At 41.5% G+C, this 20,217-nt stretch overlaps 1 protein-coding gene across 2 annotated transcripts in view; it reads left to right on the forward strand.

Annotated features, from left to right (window-relative positions):
- ASH2L (ASH2 like, histone lysine methyltransferase complex subunit) overlaps nucleotides 1-19,972 on the forward strand; it is a 27,627-nt gene extending 7,655 nt beyond the window's left edge. For both annotated transcript variants that reach the window (XM_022571211.3, XM_022571212.3), the window contains exons 6-16: nucleotides 485-580; nucleotides 1,262-1,357; nucleotides 2,226-2,301; nucleotides 4,769-4,862; nucleotides 5,605-5,822; nucleotides 13,027-13,194; nucleotides 13,485-13,678; nucleotides 16,596-16,688; nucleotides 18,260-18,358; nucleotides 19,086-19,145; nucleotides 19,242-19,972. In XM_022571211.3, coding sequence (XP_022426919.1) covers nucleotides 485-580; nucleotides 1,262-1,357; nucleotides 2,226-2,301; nucleotides 4,769-4,862; nucleotides 5,605-5,822; nucleotides 13,027-13,194; nucleotides 13,485-13,678; nucleotides 16,596-16,688; nucleotides 18,260-18,358; nucleotides 19,086-19,145; nucleotides 19,242-19,349 — 1,302 coding nt within the window. In that variant the 3' untranslated portion in view covers nucleotides 19,350-19,972. The remainder of the gene's footprint in view (nucleotides 1-484; nucleotides 581-1,261; nucleotides 1,358-2,225; nucleotides 2,302-4,768; nucleotides 4,863-5,604; nucleotides 5,823-13,026; nucleotides 13,195-13,484; nucleotides 13,679-16,595; nucleotides 16,689-18,259; nucleotides 18,359-19,085; nucleotides 19,146-19,241) is intronic.
- Nucleotides 19,973-20,217: the final 245 nt, after the last annotated feature.

The raw sequence follows: 20,217 nt of genomic DNA on the forward strand, positions 1-20,217 counted from the left end.
GGGTTTCCAGGTGGAGATGTCTCTGGTGGGAAGGAACGGGAGCTCAGGAGAGAGAGTACCTGGGAGTCATCTTACAGAGTCAGGGCAGGTCTTTTCCCTTTAACTGGATTATGAGCCCTATGTGACTATGTATATACTTGTTTGAATCAGAATCTTTTTTTTTTTTTTTTTGGCTGCGCCTTGCTGCATGCCGGCTCTTAGTTCCCCGACCAGGGATCGAAGCCGTGCCCCCTGCAGTGGAAGCGCGGAGTCTTAACCACTGGACCACCAGGGAAGTCCTTGTATATGTATACTTGTTTGAAATTCCCCACAACCTATATGTTGTTCGCATGCAGTTATGTATTTGTTCAGTTATTAAAAGGCAAAACATGAATTTGTCTTTTGATTCTGACAAGGTCTTTGAAAATGCTGGGTTTTTTTTTTTTGTGAATATAATTTTGAAAGCAACTATAAAAGCTTTAGTATATTTTGTTTTAAAAATTAGGATATCATACCATTTATTGATAAATATTGGGAGTGCATGACGACCAGACAGAGACCTGGGAAAATGACCTGGCCAAATAACATTGTTAAAACGATGGTAAGTAGGCTAAAATTGACTAGACTCAACATTTAGAAAACCAGTGTTCCTTGTAAGAATTTATATATATATATATATGTGTGTGTATATATATTTTTTTGGTCTCACTGAAATAATGTGATGACTGAGAAAATGAGAACAACCTAGTATTAAATCTTGGAGCGCAATTGTAAATTTTAATAGTTTTCACACAAAATCAGTAAATTGCACATTGTGTTTTAAATGAAGACATGGTCGTTTTATGTATGATGCTGAAACCTTTGTCCAGTGCACTTTGGCACTTATATTGTGCACTTATATTGAAATTGGAGACAATTGTTTTCTTTGATTAAAAAAAAAAACTCTGAACATTATTGTCCTTAGAATTAGAGAGAGCACCTGGGGAGAAGTCAGCACAAGCTGTTAACAGTATGTATCTCTGTGAGATGCAGGGATGGGTGAGGGTTATGAAGGACAGTGGCTCTCATTTTTTTAAGTTTCTCTATTGTTTGAATTTTTTGATGGTCATGCATTAATTTTCTAATCAGGGAAAAACAATACTGTTGTGTGTTGGGTTTTTTTCTGGTGGGGGGCGGGCTTTGGGATTTGGAGATTACACCTAGGGATTGGAGTTAGTGGTTCATCATCCATTCATTTTAAGTATAAAATTTCCAGTAATACTAAAATGCTGTTTCCTTTTAGAGTAAAGAAAGAGATGTATTCTTAGTAAAGGAACACCCCGATCCTGGGAGTAAGGACCCAGAAGAAGATTACCCCAAATTTGGCCTTCTGGATCAGGTACATTAATATGCTTCATAATCCCCTTTTGATTTTTAAGCCATGGGGACAGAGAGAATCAGGCTTTGTTGACATTTGTATGTTTGCCCACGTACAAATGCCCACAGCATGGTGGGTTCCAAATAAATGGTTCTTACTACACATGGAAAGAAAGAACACTCACCTTAAACCAGGAGACTGGTGTTTGAGTTCTGGCCCTTCCCTAAAATGTTAGGACTCGATGCGTATCATTTTCATCTTTTTTAACTTCCATTTCCTCACTTGTAACACAAATATGCCATTCCAAGTTATTTCTCCTTTTCTTTCCATCTCAAATTTTGCTCTAAAAACATTTGTTAGTGTGAAGAAAAATTTGCTGTGAAGAAGAATTTGTGTTGTGTATCTAGCATAATATGAGGAAAAAGAAAACTTCCCCTCTTTGTTTAAATGGCAGGTGTCACATTCAGCATCTCAGGAGGTCAAATCTTTCAGCCTTAAAATGTTTGATTTGCCCACATAGAAAATTTAAGATTTCATATAGAAATTCAGATTTCTGCCTTTTCTTGTAAAATGCGAAGCTCTAAGAGAAAAAAATTCGAAGCTCTGACTACACTGGGTCTGGTTCCCACAGGGAGGTGCGCCCTTGGCCCGGCCGTACCCCCCAGCACGGGTTGGTTGCCACTCATCCTCATTCTTAAACCACTTGGAGCCTTACACTTGGCTGCGTCACATGTGATACTGGCTGATCCCTGAAGCATCTAAGTTTGGGACCTCTGCAGTTTTCAGATCTAGGTTGTCATTCAATTAGAATTTCTCCTGTTCCTTTGAGCATTGCCAGGTTGGTTTGATTAGATAGCCTCCCTTTATAATTGAATATTTTTCCCTCTAGGATCTTAGTAACATTGGTCCTGCTTATGACAACCAAAAACAAAGCAGTGCCGTGTCTACCAGTGGGAATCTAAATGGTAAGTGTTTCAGTGTCTCATTGATGAAATACTTGTAAGCTGTTGAATTCAGATGTGCCTAGAATTGGGCAGTCTTTGGGTTGACTCTTAACTGGATATTACTAAGATGCTTTAAAGCCCAAATCTCAATTTTTAGGAGCTAGCCAAGGGTTTGACAGATGGTAGTAGGGGAGAACTTTTTGTCACTTGACACTACAGTTTGGTCTTAAGTGAAACAGATTTAGCATAAAACAAGGTACAATTTTAAGGTCAGATTCGCTGTGTTTATATTAGACTCCCCATCTGTATCTTCATAACTAACACTTTAGATTCACTTGCTCTGCACTCTTTTTCCTTAATTCAGCTGTTATATAATACACTTCCTACCCATCTTCTCATTTTTCTTGCCCTTAATCTTCAGTTTATTCACATGAGAGCATTTCTGTGTTGATCACCCACTGTAGCATATTTTTCTCTCTAACCCATCTAAGAGCAGGAAAGCCCTTTGCTGCTAATGGTAATCTAATGAGAGTGGGTATAATGGGGAGGTAGCTAGCTATTCATCTGACACACGGTGTCATTACCTTGTCTTTTCGAGTGGTAGCATCTTAAATATGTAATCATTCCACTGTTACTAATATTCTAAGATGGGTGGGAAATAGCTAAGTGTATTGTTCATCTTTTTACATTATTTGTAAAAATTATGTAATTGTTAAATTACATAATTGTAATTTTAATCTCCTTTTAATTGTTAACATTTGACAAATACATGGTGCCACTTCTGTTCTTACAGGTGGAGCCTCTTTTGGAGGTGAATTCCTCCTCTGTCTTCTTTCAGCCTCTCAGACTTAAGTATTTTGTGTTTTGGAAAATGCTTTTCGCTGAGTTGTGGTAGAAGCTAAACCTAAGTTAAATTTTTAAAGCATTGTGGAGATGGTGGCAGTAGCACTCGATATGAAACAGTAGTTCCGGTTTAATGTTAGTAATTGGAAGCTTGTACGTTGTCATATTCTGCCTAACATGGCCAGCAGTCCCCTTTGTGTTGCTTGTTTTGTTCAAGATGGATCTAAAACTTCTCTCAAAATAATTGAAATGCAGATGCCAATAAAAACTTAATAGTTTTTTGATTAAGGTAACTTGAACTAGAGATGTTAATGTTGCAGCCGTTTAACATTAAGCCTTTTATGAGGACTAGGAATGACAACCTGGTATGTTCGTAAAAGGAAGTTCAGCATGAATCTGGTCCTGTCTACGCAGAATATGACCTGCCTTCAGTGTCTTGATCCTCTTTTTTTTTCTTCTTTTTTTTTTTTTGCGGTACGCGGGCCTCTCACTGTTGTGGCCTTTCCCATTGCGGAGCACAGGCTCCGGACGCGCAGGCTCAGCGGCCATGGCTCACGGGCCCAGCCGCTCCGTGGCATGTGGGATCTTTCCGGACTGGGGCACGAACCCATGTCCCCTGCATCGGCAGGTGGACTCTCAACCACTGCGCCACCAGGGAAGCCCATTGATCCTCTTTTTATTGCAGCGGAACTGCTGATAATTTCCAAGCTTGCCCCAGATTAAGATACAGTACTTCATGCAGTTGTTTACATAAAGGTGTTTTCCTACAGTCCAGGGATATTTTCTGGAAGTTCGAAAAACAAACTGAGAGGAATGACAGAACTGGACAAATATTTGAGTACCTTTTTAGAAATATACAAGGTAGTATTCCTTGTGGCCCTTGTATGTAGCTCATTTTTTAAAAAATAAAATTTATAAATTCTCTATGGGTATTTTCTCTTAATTCCACAAGCCAGGTTAGTCTAACCTAAATCTGGGGCATTGGCACAATTTTAATAATTGTAAAGATCGCCTGCTAAATTGAAAGCCGCCATTCCTGCTCGTGTCACAGACAACCATACTGGATGCCTAGCGGCACTGGACAGAACCACCTTTTTAGTACCTCTGTTTTTGTTTTCCACGTTTGGTGTACTTTTGTCTTGTTGGAAATTCAAGTCCAGTGCTTTAGCAGATGCTGTGCCTCTCTTATGCTTATGGAGTGTGCGCCATGTGGAGTTCAAGCACGCGCGCACCCCCCTTGTAGTGGGGATATTCTCTCCTTATGGGTGTTTGTATTCATTTGGGTGGAAAAGGGTTTTATCCATGCACTTGTTTCTAGCTGTGGGTGTTTGGAATCTGAACGAGTGAAAATGCATTTGTGTCACATCCTCGGAAAGTGTACTAGTAGTTGCAGTTCATTTAAGAAGTGAAGGTCTAAACTATAACACAGGTATCGTTAGTGCTAGGTTCACTGGACTTACTGCCAGAACTCAGAGTCCTGGGGTGGGAGCCGCTCGGCAGACTCGTTCAGAACCAGGGTGAAGCGCAGTCTGCTTTCAGGCAGGAAATCCTCCTGTGGTGTTACACAAATGCACGCTGGGAGTGTTAGCATCCCCATGGGGCATCTGTCACAGCTCATTGAAAGTGATCTGCCTTTTCTTTAAAGGGGGAATTGCAGCGGGAAGCAGTGGAAAAGGAAGAGGAGCTAAGCGCAAACAGCAGGATGGCGGGGCCACAGGGACCACCAAGAAGGCCCGGAGGTGGGCAGAACACCCACCCCAATCACCACTGTTACAGTGCCCTCTGCGGCTGGCAGAGTCCGTCAGCGGGGAAGGGCTCAGGTGTCTGAGGACGCAAGCCTGTCCCTTTTTCTCAAATCCTTAGCACTTTGAGGGGTAAATGAGCCCCAGACTAGGTGACCTGTTTTAGGAACTTGTTACTAAGTGAAACAGCCCTGGGGCAACAGCCCTGGGGCAGCACACCTGTGGTGATTTACCTGGGAGTAAAGTTCCATTAAGGCATCTTGAGGAAGAGTAGATGGACCAGAGTGAAACAGATACTGAATGTTAGCTCTTTTACATAAACTTTCTGCCTCTCCCCTCTGATGGCTGTTCCCTTCACTTTGTTCAGTACTGAGGTGGCGAAATCCAGGTCATTTCTTATTCAGCCTGGAAACAGGTAGTAAATGCTCATATCTTTTGAGTTTCTGTTCATTAGTTATAGTAATAAATATGCTAAAGGCAGCTGCCCTTGTTCCTCTGCACCCTTTCTCCCCTGTGGTCTACTGGCTCAGTTTCATAGGTATCCATACAGATTAAAGTAATTTTCATTTCCCCGTTTTGCCTGCAGAGGGCAGGATCATCTATTTGAATAATGAAAAGCATTTGAAGTTACATGTGTTCCAGCAGAACTCTAATAAATCAGAGGCCTTTCTTACAGAATTGAAGGCACTGGAGCTAGAGGGGGTTTTAGTTTCTTGATTTTATTTTTTCCTTTCTGCAGTGACCCTTTGTTTTCTGCTCAGCGCCTTCCCCCTCATGGCTACCCCTTGGAACACCCATTTAACAAAGATGGCTATCGGTATATTCTAGCTGAGCCCGATCCCCACGCCCCTGACCCTGAGAAGCTTGAACTCGACTGCTGGGCAGGAAAACCGATTCCTGGAGACCTCTACAGAGCCTGCTTGTATGAACGGGTTTTGTTAGCCCTACATGATCGAGGTAGGTAAGCTATTAATGTTCGTGTTGGACCCAGTGTTACTTTGAACTTCTGTCGTCAGCTGTGTCCCGTCTAGAATTCGACGGACACGTCATTCTGCTACCGCTCCCTTACCCCCATCTCTGACTACACCCAGCCGGGATGTGCAAGAAATAATTTCTTCCTTTTCTCTTCTTATAAGCTCTAGCCAATTATATATGGTATGTGGGGTTTTTTTTAATTTTCTATTTTGAACTAATTTTAAACTTACAGTACAGTTGCAAAAATAATAGAATTTCCATATATCCCTTATCAAGCTTCTCCTAATAATGAGATCTTACATAACCATAGTACAGTTATCAAAACCAGGAGATTAAATAACATCAGTAAATGCTATGAATGAAACTAAAGACTTTATTTCAATTTCACCAATTTTTCCTCTAGTGCCTCTTTTCTAGGATCTCACATTGCATTTAGTTATTTCTCCTTAGTCTGTTGCAGTGTTAATCAGTTACTTTGTTGACTGTTCCCCAGGGAGGGTCTGTCTGACTTTTTTTCATGATTAGACTGAGGTGTTGCACTTTTGGAAGAACACCGCAGACATGAATCCTTCCCACTGCATCACCTCATGAGCTGGTGATGTCGATGTGTCTTATTATTGGTTGTGTTAAGGTGGTTTCTGCTGTCTCTATTGTCTTTCCCTTTGTAGTTCATAAATATCTTAGGGAAAGATACTGCGAGGCTGTGCAAGTATCCCGTTTCTCTGTAAAGTTTTGCCCACTAATTTTAGCATCCATCAGTGGATCTTGTCGGCAACAGTTGTTAATGTGGTATTTGCCTGATCGTTTGCTATTCCTTTTCTTTATTATTTAATTGATTATTTTTATCAGTGTGCATTTAACAGATATTTATTTTGTTGCTCAAATTACTCCAGCTTTGGCCATTAGGAGCTTCTTTAGGTTGGTTCCTTTTTTTTTTTTTAATTGAAGTATAGTTGACTTACAATATTGTATTACTTTCGGGTGTACAACATAGTGATTCAATATTTTTATAGATTATACTCCATTTAAAGTTATTATAAAATAGTGGCTATATTTCCTGATGCTGTACAATATATCCTTAAAGCATCATTGTTTTTTTTTAATTGGGGTATAGTTGCTTTATTTATTTTTTATGTTTTTATTGGGTGTTTGTTTTATGCATAGTGGTTTGTACCTCTTGATCCCCTAACCCTATCTCGCCCCTCTTCCCTTCCCTCTCCTCCTGGTAACCACTAGTCTGTTCTCTATATCTGTCAGTCTCTTTCTGTTTTGTCATGTACATTCATTTGGTTTTTTAGATTCCACATATAAATGATAACAGAGTATTTGTCTTTCTCTGATTTAGTTCACTGAGCATAATACCCTCCAGGTCCACCTACGTTGTTGGGAATGGAATCTTGTGTCCTTTTGATAAGCCCCATCATTTTTTTTTCCTTACTTGCTGACGTCACAAGATGTTTTTGGTTCATCTCATATTTTCCGTGCTCCAGGCCAAGTATCGGCTCCGTCTCCAAGGAGCCCGGGTTCCTTTGATTGGAGAATGGTGTTTAGAAATGAAGATGTGAGTGTTCTGTGTGCTTACTGTTACAGGGTGTTGCTTCTAGGCTCCCTCCGTGGACTGAGGTGGGAAATGTATGTCGGTATCCTGAACGACACATATATACATGCCTATACTGAGTTTACTTTGCTACCTTGGATTTTAATCAAACACCACAAGGTTATTCCAGCCTTCCACCTTTCCATATTTGTAACTTCTTTCTTGAACAGTAAAACCTGACTCTAATTACCTCCAATACATTTTCTTACTCGTTCATGTCTAACATGCACATAAGGTGGTTTGAGAATTGCAAACCACTGTAGGAAACATTCCCTAACTAGATTACAGCATTTATGAACAGCTCTTTCTGTCTTAGCCTTGCATATCCCATCAGGATAATGCTAACTTAGATTAGTTCTTTCCTTCCCCACCTCCTTCAGTGTGCTTATGTTTTTCATTTGTGATACGGTAGGCTCAGTTGTTAGTGTTGGTATGCCATTTGGGGTTCTCCCACATCTTGGGGGCATGTGCATCTGTGTCAGGGGAGAGTTTGAAGGGTATGTGCAACATTACTGTAGTTCTAGAGCTACTGTTGTTCACAAAGGTTTGCCCAGAGTGTCATCCCTCCTCACCCCTGCTGCCCCACTCTCATTTCCTCTTTTTCTCCCACTTTCCCACCCACCCTCTACATGACCAGTCTCTCTGGTTTCTAGTTCATCCTTTATGTCTTCTGCACAGGTGAGCACACACGCGTGTATTTCCTTTATCTCCTTTTTTCGTACATGAAGGGCAGCATGCTGTAGATAGTCTTGCATTTTGCTGCATGCGGTTACTCCATGCCAGTTCAAAGAGCTCATCCTCAGTTTTTTCTTTTTTTAACTTTATGGTATGGCATTATGTGGATGTACATGGTTTATTCAACCACTCTGAATATGGGCATTTAGATTGTTTCCAGGATTTTGGATTCATCAAGAGGCAGTGAATAACCATGGGCGTGTGTGTTTTTGTATTGTTGGTGGTATACGTTCATGGTTGAATTCTAGAAGTGGAATTGCTGGACCAAACGGTAAGTACGTATATACCTAGTTTTTGTTAGATATTGCCAAATTCCCCTTCAAATGGCTGTGCCGGTTTGCATTCCCACCAGCAACGTAGAGAATGTTTGTTTCCCCATAACCTCACAAACAGAAGGTGTTGTCCTAGATTTTAATTTTGGCCAGTCTGAGAGGTGAGAAATGGGAATCTCAGTGTTTTAATTTGTGTTTCTTTGAGTTTGAACATTTTCTTTCATGTTTAAGAGTCATTACCTTGTGAATTATGTTTGTGTGTTTTTATTTCCCATTTATCTGTTGGAATTTTGGTCTTTTGTCCCTTTATATGCTAGGGATGTTAGCCCTTTGTCTGTGGAATACGTTGTAAACATTTTCTCCCAGTTTGTCAGTTGTCTTTTAACTTTGTTTATGACTTTTTTGTCATGCAAAACTCTTTTTAATGTATAATAGTTCTTTTAATGGCATAATTTATTCAATTATTCAGAGAATAGCATTCATTATCTGTTAGAATGTGAAAGTGAATTTAAATAAACTACTTTTAGACAAGTGTACCTCATGGATTTCTTTGCTGTTTTTCTGAAGTATTAATGCAAATCCAGATAGCATATTATTTCACCCTTAGATATCTCAGTATTTATCTCCAACAAGGCTTTTTTTTTTTTTTGCGGTATGCGGGCCTCTCACTGCTGCAGCCTCCCCCGATGTGGAGCACAGGCCCCGGACTCACAGGCCCAGCGGCCATAGCTCACGGGCCCAGCCGCTCCGCGGCATGTGGGATCTTCCCAGACTGGGGCACGAACCCTTGTCCCCTGCATCGGCAGGCAGACTCTCAACCACTGTGCCACCAGGGAAGCCCCTCCAACAAGGATTTTAAGAAACATAACCACTGTGCCATTATCTTACCTGATAGAGGTGAATAATAATCTCTTAATTATTCCATACTCAGTCCATATTCACATTTCCACAATTGTTTAAAATATGCCTCTTTCAGTTGTTTCTTTGAATTGAATCTAAACATGTCCATATAGTTATTCCATTGGGAAGCCCATTCATTGTTTCTTGAATTGATGCTAAAAGCTGTAACACTTGTACTGATGCTAGTCATTCAGAAGTGGAGTCAAGTGAAGTCACTTGGACGTAATCCCTCAGTTTAATGACCATTGTACATGGATCGGTTTGACTCTTGTGAGTGACAAGCATACTTTGATAGTAAGGAAGGGCCAAATAAGTGACTTCAGGGTTTAAGAAGTGAGCCTTGTTGTGTTTCACTATACGTAATAGCTATAATTGTGGAGGGGAAAAAATGGGAGAACACTGGCCCTTATTTAGCAGTAACATGTTAGAATTTAATACGTAGGATAGCAGTGCCTGCCTGCTGTTTATGCTGAGCCTTTTAAAAGTTAATAATAAATCTATATTGTATCTTTTAAACTTTTTATTTTGAGATAATCTCAGATTTATTTAAAAAAAAATTGTGAGAACAGTACTAAACTTTTTTTTTTCCTGAACTACTTGAGAGTCAGTTGCCATGATGCTGTCTCACCTTTGAGAACTTTATTGTGTATTTCTTACAAACAAGGACATTCTCCTTGTGTTACCTAGTGCTGCATAATGAATTACCATAAAACTTAGCATTCTAAAACTACCAGTGTTTATCATCCCATAGTTTCTGAGAGTTGGGAATCTGGGAGCAGCTTAGCTGTGTGGTCTGGCTCAGGAAAACTCAGGAAGTTGCAGTCAAGCTCTTAGCTGGGGATGGCGGTCTGTTTCCAAGATGGCTCAGTCACGTGGCTTTGACGGGACACCCTCAGGTCCTCACTGTGTGGGCCTCTCCATAGACTGCTAATTTGTCCTCATCCATGGAAGCTAACTTCTCCTAGAGCAAGTTCTCCAAGAGAGCTGTAAAGAGTTTGACCTGTCTTGAAGTGGGACAGTCACTTCAACTTCATTATATTTGTTACAAGAAATTAGTTGCTAAATTCAGCCCACACTCAAGTGGAGGGAAATTAGGCTCCACCTCTTGAAAGGAAGAATATGAAAGAACTAGTGGATATTTTTTTAAACTTTCACATCTTACAGAGCTGACACAACGATCAAAATCAGGAAATTAACATCTGATTACTACCATCCGGTGCTCATATTCTATCCAAGCTTGCCCAGTTGATCCAGAACGTCCATTATAGCAGAAGGGTCCAGTTGAGAATCATTTGCTGCATTTAGTTGTCGTGACTCTTAAGTCTTCAGTCTGGAACAGCTTCCCCATCTTTCCTAGACTTTGACCTTGAGGCTTTTGAAAGTTAGAAGGCAGTTATTTTACAGAATATCCCTCAGTTTGGTTTCATCTTGTTCCTAATGATCCAAGTTCTGCATCCTCAACAGGAATATCACAGAAATAATCACACATACTACATCCTGTAGGTGGTGCAGGACTTTAATGTGTCCCATTGTGTCCCAAAAAGAGTAGCTTTTCCACTGGAAAGTTACTCTTTTTTCCCTTTGTAATTAAAAAGTTTTGTGAGGAGGTAGACCCTTTAATATCCTGTTCTGTCACAGACACTTAACCTTGCTCAGCCCCACCTAATGGCTTTAGGACTGAATTGATCAGGAAGGAGTAAAGGAAGAAGTATTTGTATTTGAGAAGGTAGAATTTGCCAAATACCTAAGAAAGTTCTGTTAAACAACGTGCATTTAATTTAGGGAGGTTATCATTGTATCTCCTGAATACAAGAGCCATTGCGAGGTCACGGAAAGAGTGCAGGGCCAGGGCTTCAATCAGGCTCTGCCAACTGCGGTGTGATCTTGAACAGCCACGTGGTCTGCTTCTCCACTGGAGGTGGGAGTTGTGAGGGGGAGTCTGTCTGGCCATCTGTCTACCTACTTACCTACCTACCTATGAAAGTACTTCATAAATCGTAAGCCTTTATAAAACCTAATGAAACTACATTTTGTTCTTCCAGCAGAATTCAGACAACTTCTAGAGTCCCACAAATACTATTTCAAATGCTTTTCCCTCAGTTAAGTCTTAATTGGGTTGGAGATTCTTCTACATCTATAAAATCAACCTACACAGCACGAAAATACTCTCCTGCCTTTTGTCATTTTTTGCTTCACTTCCAAGTCAGTGTCCCTTCCAGTTGGTTTAGATTGTCCCCTTATGTTACATAATGGTCTCTTAGTAAAGTAAGATTCAAACTATATGCAAAGGTCGAAAGGTGAATACAATGAAGCTCCATAGAGTTTTCACCCAGATTTAACAGTTATCAAGGTTTTGCCGTATTTGTTTTATCTGCTCCTTTATTTCACTCTTTTTTAAAAATTTTTAAGAAGTAAGTCTCACCCTATGTACTCTTAAAAATATGTATCTCTAAAAAGTATGGAGTTTGCTTTTATAGCCACAAGCTCTTATTACACTTAGCAAAACATATAATTCCTTGCTATCATCTGAATTCAGTCCAAATCAGATTTCCTTGATTGTCTCAAATATCTTTTTATCTTCCCACAAAATACTTATTAATTACAAAGGGGAAATAGTAATTTTATAGTGGAGAAACCTGGAAGGCACCACCTTAACCAAGTGATCAGAGTTTAACATCACCATTTGGACAGCATGTGCTTCCTGACCTGACGTACTGAGAGGCCCAGCAGTACTGCAGTGGTGTCCCGGCAGAGGCATGACCTGGACCCAGACAGGAGGAAGCATCGGACAGACAAATGTTTGAGGGACATTTCTACAAACCAAGTGACCAGTACCCTTCAGAATGTCAGGGTCATGTGAAAGACCTGAGGAGACAGGACAACTAGATGAAATGGGGGATCTTGGATTAGATTCTGGAACAAAAAAAGGATGTTATTTGGATAATTGGCTTAACTCAAAGGTGACCTATGGATTAGTGTAACAGTATTGTGTCAGTGTCAGTTTTCTGGTTTTGATCCTTGGGTGATGGTCACAGATGGTGTTAGCACTTGGCAAGCCGAGTGAAGGACATGTGAGGACTCCACTATTTTTGAAACTTTGAAATTGTTTCAAATAAAAAGTCTTGTAAAGGGTGGTTTATTCACATCGGGATCCAAACACATTACAATTGGTTTGTTATATTAGGGAATAGACAAGTATAATTAGTTTTAACCTGCCATCTTAAATAATCACATTTAAGGGCTTCCCTGGTGGTGCAGTGGTTGAGAGTCCGCCTGCCGATGCAGGGGACACGGGCTCATGCCCCGGTCCGGGAAGATCCCACATGCCGCGGAGCGGCTGGGCCCGTGAGCCATGGCCGCTGAGCCTGCGCGTCCGGAGCCTGTGCCCCGCAACGGGAGAGGCCACAGCAGTGAGAGGCCCACGTACTGCAAAAAAAAAAAAAAAAAAAAAAAAATCACATTTAATAAAAACTGATTACTCGACAGCTTTCTTCCTTTTTCTTTCTTTCTCCTCCTTCATCTATATCTGGAGACTTTTAAACTCCTGAACTAATATTTCAAATTCCTGACTTGATATTTCTGATTTTTTATTTCGTTTTACTGGAGGGTAAGAGTTTGTGGCAGTTGTCTCCAAGTATTTCAAATAAGTTGCAGGCCTTTGTTTTAATCTCCATCACTGCAGCTCCCCAGTTAAAGATCTCCGATGACCGGCTGACTGTGGTTGGAGAGAAGGGCTACTCTATGGTTCGGGCTTCTCATGGGGTTCGGAAAGGTGCCTGGTACTTTGAAATCACGGTGGATGAGATGCCGCCAGACACCGCTGCCAGACTGGGCTGGTCCCAGCCGTTAGGTAAGCTGGGGCTATGATACGGACGTGGCAACTGGTGGAGAGGTATAGACCATCTGGCTAAGCTTCATGACTTGTATGCTTATTGGATTGTGGTCATAAAATTCAATTCCTGAGGGTTTAGGTGGTTTGCAGTTCCTAGGAATATTTTTATAATTCATTGCTTGTGAGAAATAGTTTGTTAGCCATTTTACAAAACTGGCAAAAAAGTAAAAAAAAGGAGAATATTTTCCTTTAGCAAACCAGAGTTGACTTGCAGTTCTGACTTCCTGTATATCTTTTTATTGAGACAGGTAACCTTCAAGCTCCCTTAGGTTATGATAAATTTAGCTATTCTTGGCGGAGCAAAAAGGGGACCAAATTCCACCAGTCCATTGGCAAACACTACTCTTCTGGCTATGGACAGGGAGATGTCCTGGGATTTTATATCAGTCTTCCTGAAGACACAGAGACAGCCAAGTCACTGCCCGATACCTATAAAGATAAGGTGAGTCTGTCCTCCCGGGAGATTCCTGGGTTGAAGACCCGTGGCAGCTGATGCCTTCAACTGTGTGTTCTCTTAATGATGCTTATCCATTTACATCCTTCCCAACGTTTCATTTTGAAAATTTTGAGACATAACAAAATTGAAAGAACTTAAAAGTCAGTGTCTGAATACCCATCACCTAGATTCTGCCATTAACATGTTATGCATTCATTCCTCCACCCGCACACCCACCCACCCACACACCCACCCACCCACACATTCATCCATGTTTTTTTAACCCCCGCCAAGTACTTAAGGGTGCATATCATTAGCTAGAGATTAACTTTTGTTTAGTTTTTTCTTTTGATATAAAATTTACAATATAAAATGAAATGTACAAATTTTAAGTGTACGTTCACTGAGTTTTGAGGTTGAGCCAACCCCCCGTGGAGACGTTGAACCTTACACCTCAGGAAGTTCCCTCATACTCCATCCTAGTCAGTGCCAGCTCCTACCGGCACTGAGGCAACTACTGTTGTGAATTTTACCCGCATCACAATTCTGTTCCATTAGTTTTGCTTGTTCTTGAACTCATGTAAATGGAACCATGCAGTGTGTGATCTTTTGTGTCTGGCTTTTATTGTTTGTTATAATGCTTTTGAGATTCTTCCATGCTGTTACAGGAATCTGTGGTTTGTTCCTTTTTACTGCAGGGTAGTTTCCATTGTGCGATACCACAGTGCTTACCCATATTCCTATTAATGGACACTGGGGCCATTTCAAGTTCGGGTTTATTATACATAAAGTTGCTATGCGTATTCTTGTACAGACCTTTTTTGTCAACATGTTTTTATTTCTTTTTAGTCAATGCCTAGAAATAGAATTACTGGGTCATTATACATTTAGTTTTATAGGAGATTGTCAGACTCTCCATTCCCACTAACAGTGTATGAGTATTTTAGTTGCACTACATCCTTGCTAGCGTTTGTTGTTATCAAACAATTCTAGCCACTTTGGTGGGTGTGTAGTAGTATCTCATTTGGTTTAAATTAGCATTTCTTTGGCGACTAATGATATTGGACATTTTTTCGTGTGCTTACTGGCCATTCATCTGTCTTCTTTTGTGAAGTTTCTGTTCAAATATTTTGACTTTTTTAAAAAATTGGGTTGTTCGTCATCTTAATGAGTTGTAGGAGTTCTTCATATATTCTGGATTACAGTCTTTAGTTGGAAATGGCATTTTAAAAAGTATTTTTCTCCTACTCTGACTCTTCTATTCATTTTCTTAATGGTGTCTTCTGATGAACTGAAGTTCTTAATTTTTATGAAGTGCATCTCAGGTTTTTCTTTACAATTATATTGCTTTCTATGAGTTAATAAATCTTTGCCTGCTCTCAGGAAGTCATGAAGGTATTCTTCCATGTTTTTTTTGAAAACATGGTTTTAGCTCTTAATCTAGGTTTCTGATCCACCTTGAATTCATTCTTGTGAATGACGTGGAGTAGAGGTCAAGGTTAGTTTTTTTTTAATAAATTTATTTATTTATTTTTGGCTGTGTTGGGTCTTCGTTGCTGCACGTGGGCTTTCTCTAGTTGCGGCGAGCGGGAGCTACTCTTCGTTGCGGTGCATGGGCTTCTTATTGTGGTGGCTTCTCTTGTTGCAGAGCACGGGCCGTAGGTGTGTGGGCTTCAGTAGGTGTGGCACGCAGGCTCAGTAGTTGTGGCGCACGGGCTTAGTTGCTCCGCGGCATGTGGGATCTTCCCAGACCGGGGCTTGAACCCGTGTCCCCTGCATTGGCAGGTGGATTCTTAACCACTGCACCACCAGGGAAGCCCCCAAGTTTAGGGTTTTTTTTTCTGTGTTGATACCCACTTATTCTAGCCCCATTTTTTGAAAACTCCTTTCCTCATTTCTTTGGTTCCTTTTGTGACAGTCCAGTGACTGTGGAGATCGATTCCTGGGCTCTCTGTTCCGCTGATCTATTTGTTGACCTTTATTTCTGCCAATAGTCCAGTGACTGTGGAGATCGATTCCTGGGCTCTCTGTTCCGCTGATCTATTTGTTGACCTTTATTTCTGCCAATGCCACACTGTCCTCATTATGGTAGCTTTAGAGTAAGTGCTTAAATCGGGTGGTGTCTCCTCCAAGGTGGTTCTGATAATAAGCAGTCAGAGTACATTGTATTGGTGGCATCACACTGCTGCTGTCGTCACTCCTGCCACCACCTAGAACCTTCAGCCATATGAGTGCTTGGTTCTGCAGTGCACAGAGGTCTACGGTTACCGCGAGGATACTATTGGAATCCTTAAAATTATTTACTGTTTCATTTCCATTATAAGAATTTGTTTTTAATTTGAATAAGCAATTACTAATATGTCCATAAAATGGAATACTGTGGAACTGTTCGGAAGAAAATGAATGTCAGAGAATTCCCTGGCGGTCCAGTGGCTAGGACTCCACGCTTTCACTACTGAGGGTGCAGGTTCAATCCCTGGTCAGGGAACTAAGATCCCACGAACCACGTGGTGCGGCCACAAAAACAAGTTAAAAAAAAATTAATGTCATATGTTTACCTGGGAGTGAATAGTTAAACAGAGTCTTAGGAACCAGTAAGAAAGGAGTGACCCAGAGACCACCTGTGGGAGAAACAGGTAGGGAACTAGGAGGGAAGGAAGTGACCCCCCCGCCAAATCTTAGTAAGGGCCTTTTGTGAAAATATTTAACAAGCATGTGCCATCTGGTAATTCTAAAGACACACATAGTTGTTCAAAATCTAATAAAGCTGACTCTGCAAAGATTTTAAATTTCTGTTCAGAACACAAGGCCTCAGTGCTATTTGTGTGAATCTGGCTTTCCCCCCTCCCCATGGTGATGTAGCTGATGCTTCATTTTTCCTTTTTTTTTTTTTTTTTTCTTTCCTTCTCTCTTGGTTTTCAAGGCTTTGATAAAGTTCAAGAGTTACTTGTATTTTGAAGAAAAAGACTTTGTGGATAAAGCAGAGAAGAGCCTAAAGCAGACTCCCCATAGCGAGGTGAGTCATGGTCATCAAAATGTCAGAATTAGAAGAATTTGAACATTGGGTCCAACCCCCTTATTATGAAAGTGAGGGAATTGAGGCCCACAGGGGGGATGAAGGGATTTCTGCTAACACAGCAGCAGCAGGGCCAGCACACTCTCCTGCCTGCCGTGTTTTGTTCTTTCTGGGCTACCTGCTGCTGCTATGAGAGCAATGACCTGGATTCTTAGAGAAAAGGGGGTATAAAACAGTGGCCAAATCAGAAAGCCTGAGGGCAATTGAGGAAGCAAGTCAGAGATACTTATACTTTGTCAGAGGAGGTAGCAAGTGCGGAAGGAGGAAACTGGAATAGGAGATTCAGGGTCTCGGTATGTGACCCGGGGGGCAGCAGGAGCTGTGATGGCTCGTTCAGTGCCTTCTAGAACTTTCCTGCCTCCCTTCTCCAGGGTTGTTGGGAACATGTTTGCCCAAGGTCATGGCACAATCAAAGAAGGGCTGGTGCATCTGGACCAACCACAGGGGCCCAAAATAGAAGGGGAAGGGATGGAAGAAAGTTCTGAGCTGGAAACATTTTTCCATAAAAATGCTGTGAAGCCACATGCATCAGTAATAGAAGCAAATGTAGGAGAAATAAACTAGGATTCCGATTGTTTTTAGGGGAAAAGTAGTAAAGGGAAACAGTTAATTGAACTAAGGAGATAACACAGCCAGAAAATACAGCCAGGCAGAAGATAGCTCTTGCTGGGAAGAAGAGGTAGAGAAAGTTACTTCAGAAAAAGGAGCCTTTTCTGAAGTCCATCCATAGTGGTTAAGAGAATATTCCGGATAGTTTTGAGAGAGAAAGGACAAAGAAATAAGGATTCAGAGACTTTTTTTTTTTTTTTTTTTTTTTTTTTTTTTGCGGTATGCGGGCCTCTCACTGCTGTGGCCTCTCCCGCTGGGGAGCACGGGCTCCGGATGCGCAGGCTCAGCGGCCATGGCTCACGGGCCCAGCCGCTCTGCGGCATGTGGGATCTTCCCGGACCGGGGCACAAACCCGCGTCCCCTGCATCGGCAGGTGGACTCTCAACCACTGCACCACCAGGGAAGCCCGGATTCAGAGACTTTGACAGAAGATCCTGCGAGATTTTCAAAGTAGAAATGCAGAAGTGAGGACCTGAGGCAAGGGAAGGGGACAGATAAATGAGCTCAGAAGGGTATAGTTCCAAGGGATCAGTGGATGACCAGTTACCTTTTATAAATATAATGCAATGAAAAACAGAAAGTGGAACTGTTTGATATAAGTAGCATAGGAATTCAGAAAGCAAATAAGCCTGAGGACCAAGGGGAAAAAAAAAAAAGCACCATTGCACCTCAAAAAAACCCCCAAAACCTGAGAACCAGCTGGAATAGAGCATGTAGATAGGCTCTGAAAAATCTAAGGTATTACATAAATGTCAGCTATTGCTATTACACAAGCTACATGCTATTCTTAGGATTTCTTCAGGTGCTGCCACCATACTGCTGATAAAGGGTTCTCCAACGGAGTTCTTTTTTAGTTTGTTATTTTTTACAATTCTGAAGTGAAACCATGGTTTTTGTTTCAGATAATTTTTTATAAAAATGGTGTCAATCAAGGTGTGGCTTACAAAGATATTTTTGAGGGGGTTTACTTTCCGGCCATCTCGCTGTACAAGAGCTGCACGGTACGTATCGTCTGTTCATCCTGTGAACACGACTTGAGGGAGATAGGTGGACGGTTGTGGTGAAAGAGCCATTGATGGGATTCTAGAAAGAAATGTGAAAGGCCTAGGAGTGGGATGGGAGCATATTCCTACTGTTACTGCTTGTTCCAAAAACATGTGGGTCTTCCACGAAGTATTTGCTTGGACAGGTAAAGATCATGCAGTGATTGTAAAGCCCCATACCTTTCCTTTGGATGTACTGTGTGGTCACTGTTGTTCAGTATAAAGGATATAAAGTATTTACACGCATAAATCAGTTTGGTGTTATGTGTCGTGATAACCTACCATCGTTAGTAACTGTTGCTTATAGTGATTTTTAAAAAAATATGATCCAGCATGAAGGGACTATCATTAGAGCCTACCAGCTAAAGAAACCAAATTATTTGAAAAGGCAATGCCTGGAAGTTTCCATGTCCTCTTACTCTGTCAGTAGCCCCCATTGAAGTAATATAAGGAAATTTTTAGGTTATAAACAGAAATCAGCACAAGTTTATTTTATTTACCTAATTCTTGATGGCTATTATAGGATATTGACCACCTTTAGCAGTATTAATGTATATCATTTGTTTCAGTCATACCGTGAATATCACAGCTACATTTAAAGCGAGAAATTTCCCATGTCACATTAAGGTTTTCACTACTTTCTTCTTTTGTTTCTTCATGTCTGCTTGGATTGAATTTATCCCAGGTCTCCATTAACTTTGGACCATGCTTCAAGTATCCTCCAAAGGATCTCATGTACCGCCCTGTGAGTAACGTTGAACATGTCTGCGTGCATCCTCAGTCTTCTTGCTGCAGTTACTCCAGTCTCACCTCACCTATCTGTTCCTTGTTCCTCCCGCAGATGAGTGACATGGGCTGGGGCGCCGTGGTGGAACACACTCTGGCTGACGTCTTGTATCACGTGGAAACAGAAGTGGATGGGAGGCGGAGTCCCCCGTGGGAACCCTGACCAAGTCCCTTTTTCTTTGCAGACACGGACTTCCTGGGGATAATATGAGCGGGTTTTGTTTTTGTTTTTTAACTGTGACAAATGTTTTCCTGAAGATACTGCAGAACATGGCCTCTGCTGTAGCAAATTAGAGGCCGGGTGGGTCTGAGAGAGACTCCTTGCCCTTCAGCACTGTCCCTTCTATCACGGCTTTTACTTCGTGTGCCATTCCCAACAGCTGCCGACCCTGGGATCCCATAAGCGCCCTGTGAACTGGGCCTGTGCCATGTACCCCACCAGCTGAGACTTGCTGCTTACTGTGTTTTCTAAGGAATGGGTAACCTTGCCCAAGTAGCTAACATGTTTAAAGACATGTCCTTCTGTGGGCATTGCCTCCATCCTGCCCGGTTCCCAAGGAAGTGGTGGGCCTGTTTCTGAGAACAGCTGAAATCCATGGCTGTACATTCCAAATCAGTCTAACAGCTCTTCCCTTTCACCGTGGGTGTGTTTTTGTTATTAATTTTGAGGTGTACCTTTGAACACTGGGATCTATAGTAGAACTATACTTGTGAAGGGAACTTGCTTGCAGCTTTAACAATTAGAAACTCTTCCCAAATAAAACTTGTCTTCGAGTGTGTGTGGCACTTTGCTTCCCTTTCAGGTTGGGGTCCATGTGGCGACAGTGTCGGAACAATAAGGCACTCTGAGGAAGGGGAGCCAGCCTTGGAGGAGAGACAGGTTTCTATCTCCACCCTCCCCCGTTGCTTCGTTCCCTCCAGCCAATTTGTTGACCACCCCCTCTTATCCTGTGAAACCCCTCTCAAGAAGGTGAACAGGGGGCACTTCCCTGGGGGTCCAATGGCTAAAGCTCCGTGCTTCCAATGTAGGA

Source organism: Delphinapterus leucas, chromosome 21 (genome assembly GCF_059928025.1).
Source record: "Delphinapterus leucas isolate spDelLeu-1000000601 "Yukka" chromosome 21, BTC_Dleu_Yukka2, whole genome shotgun sequence".
NCBI lineage: Eukaryota > Metazoa > Chordata > Mammalia > Artiodactyla > Monodontidae > Delphinapterus > Delphinapterus leucas.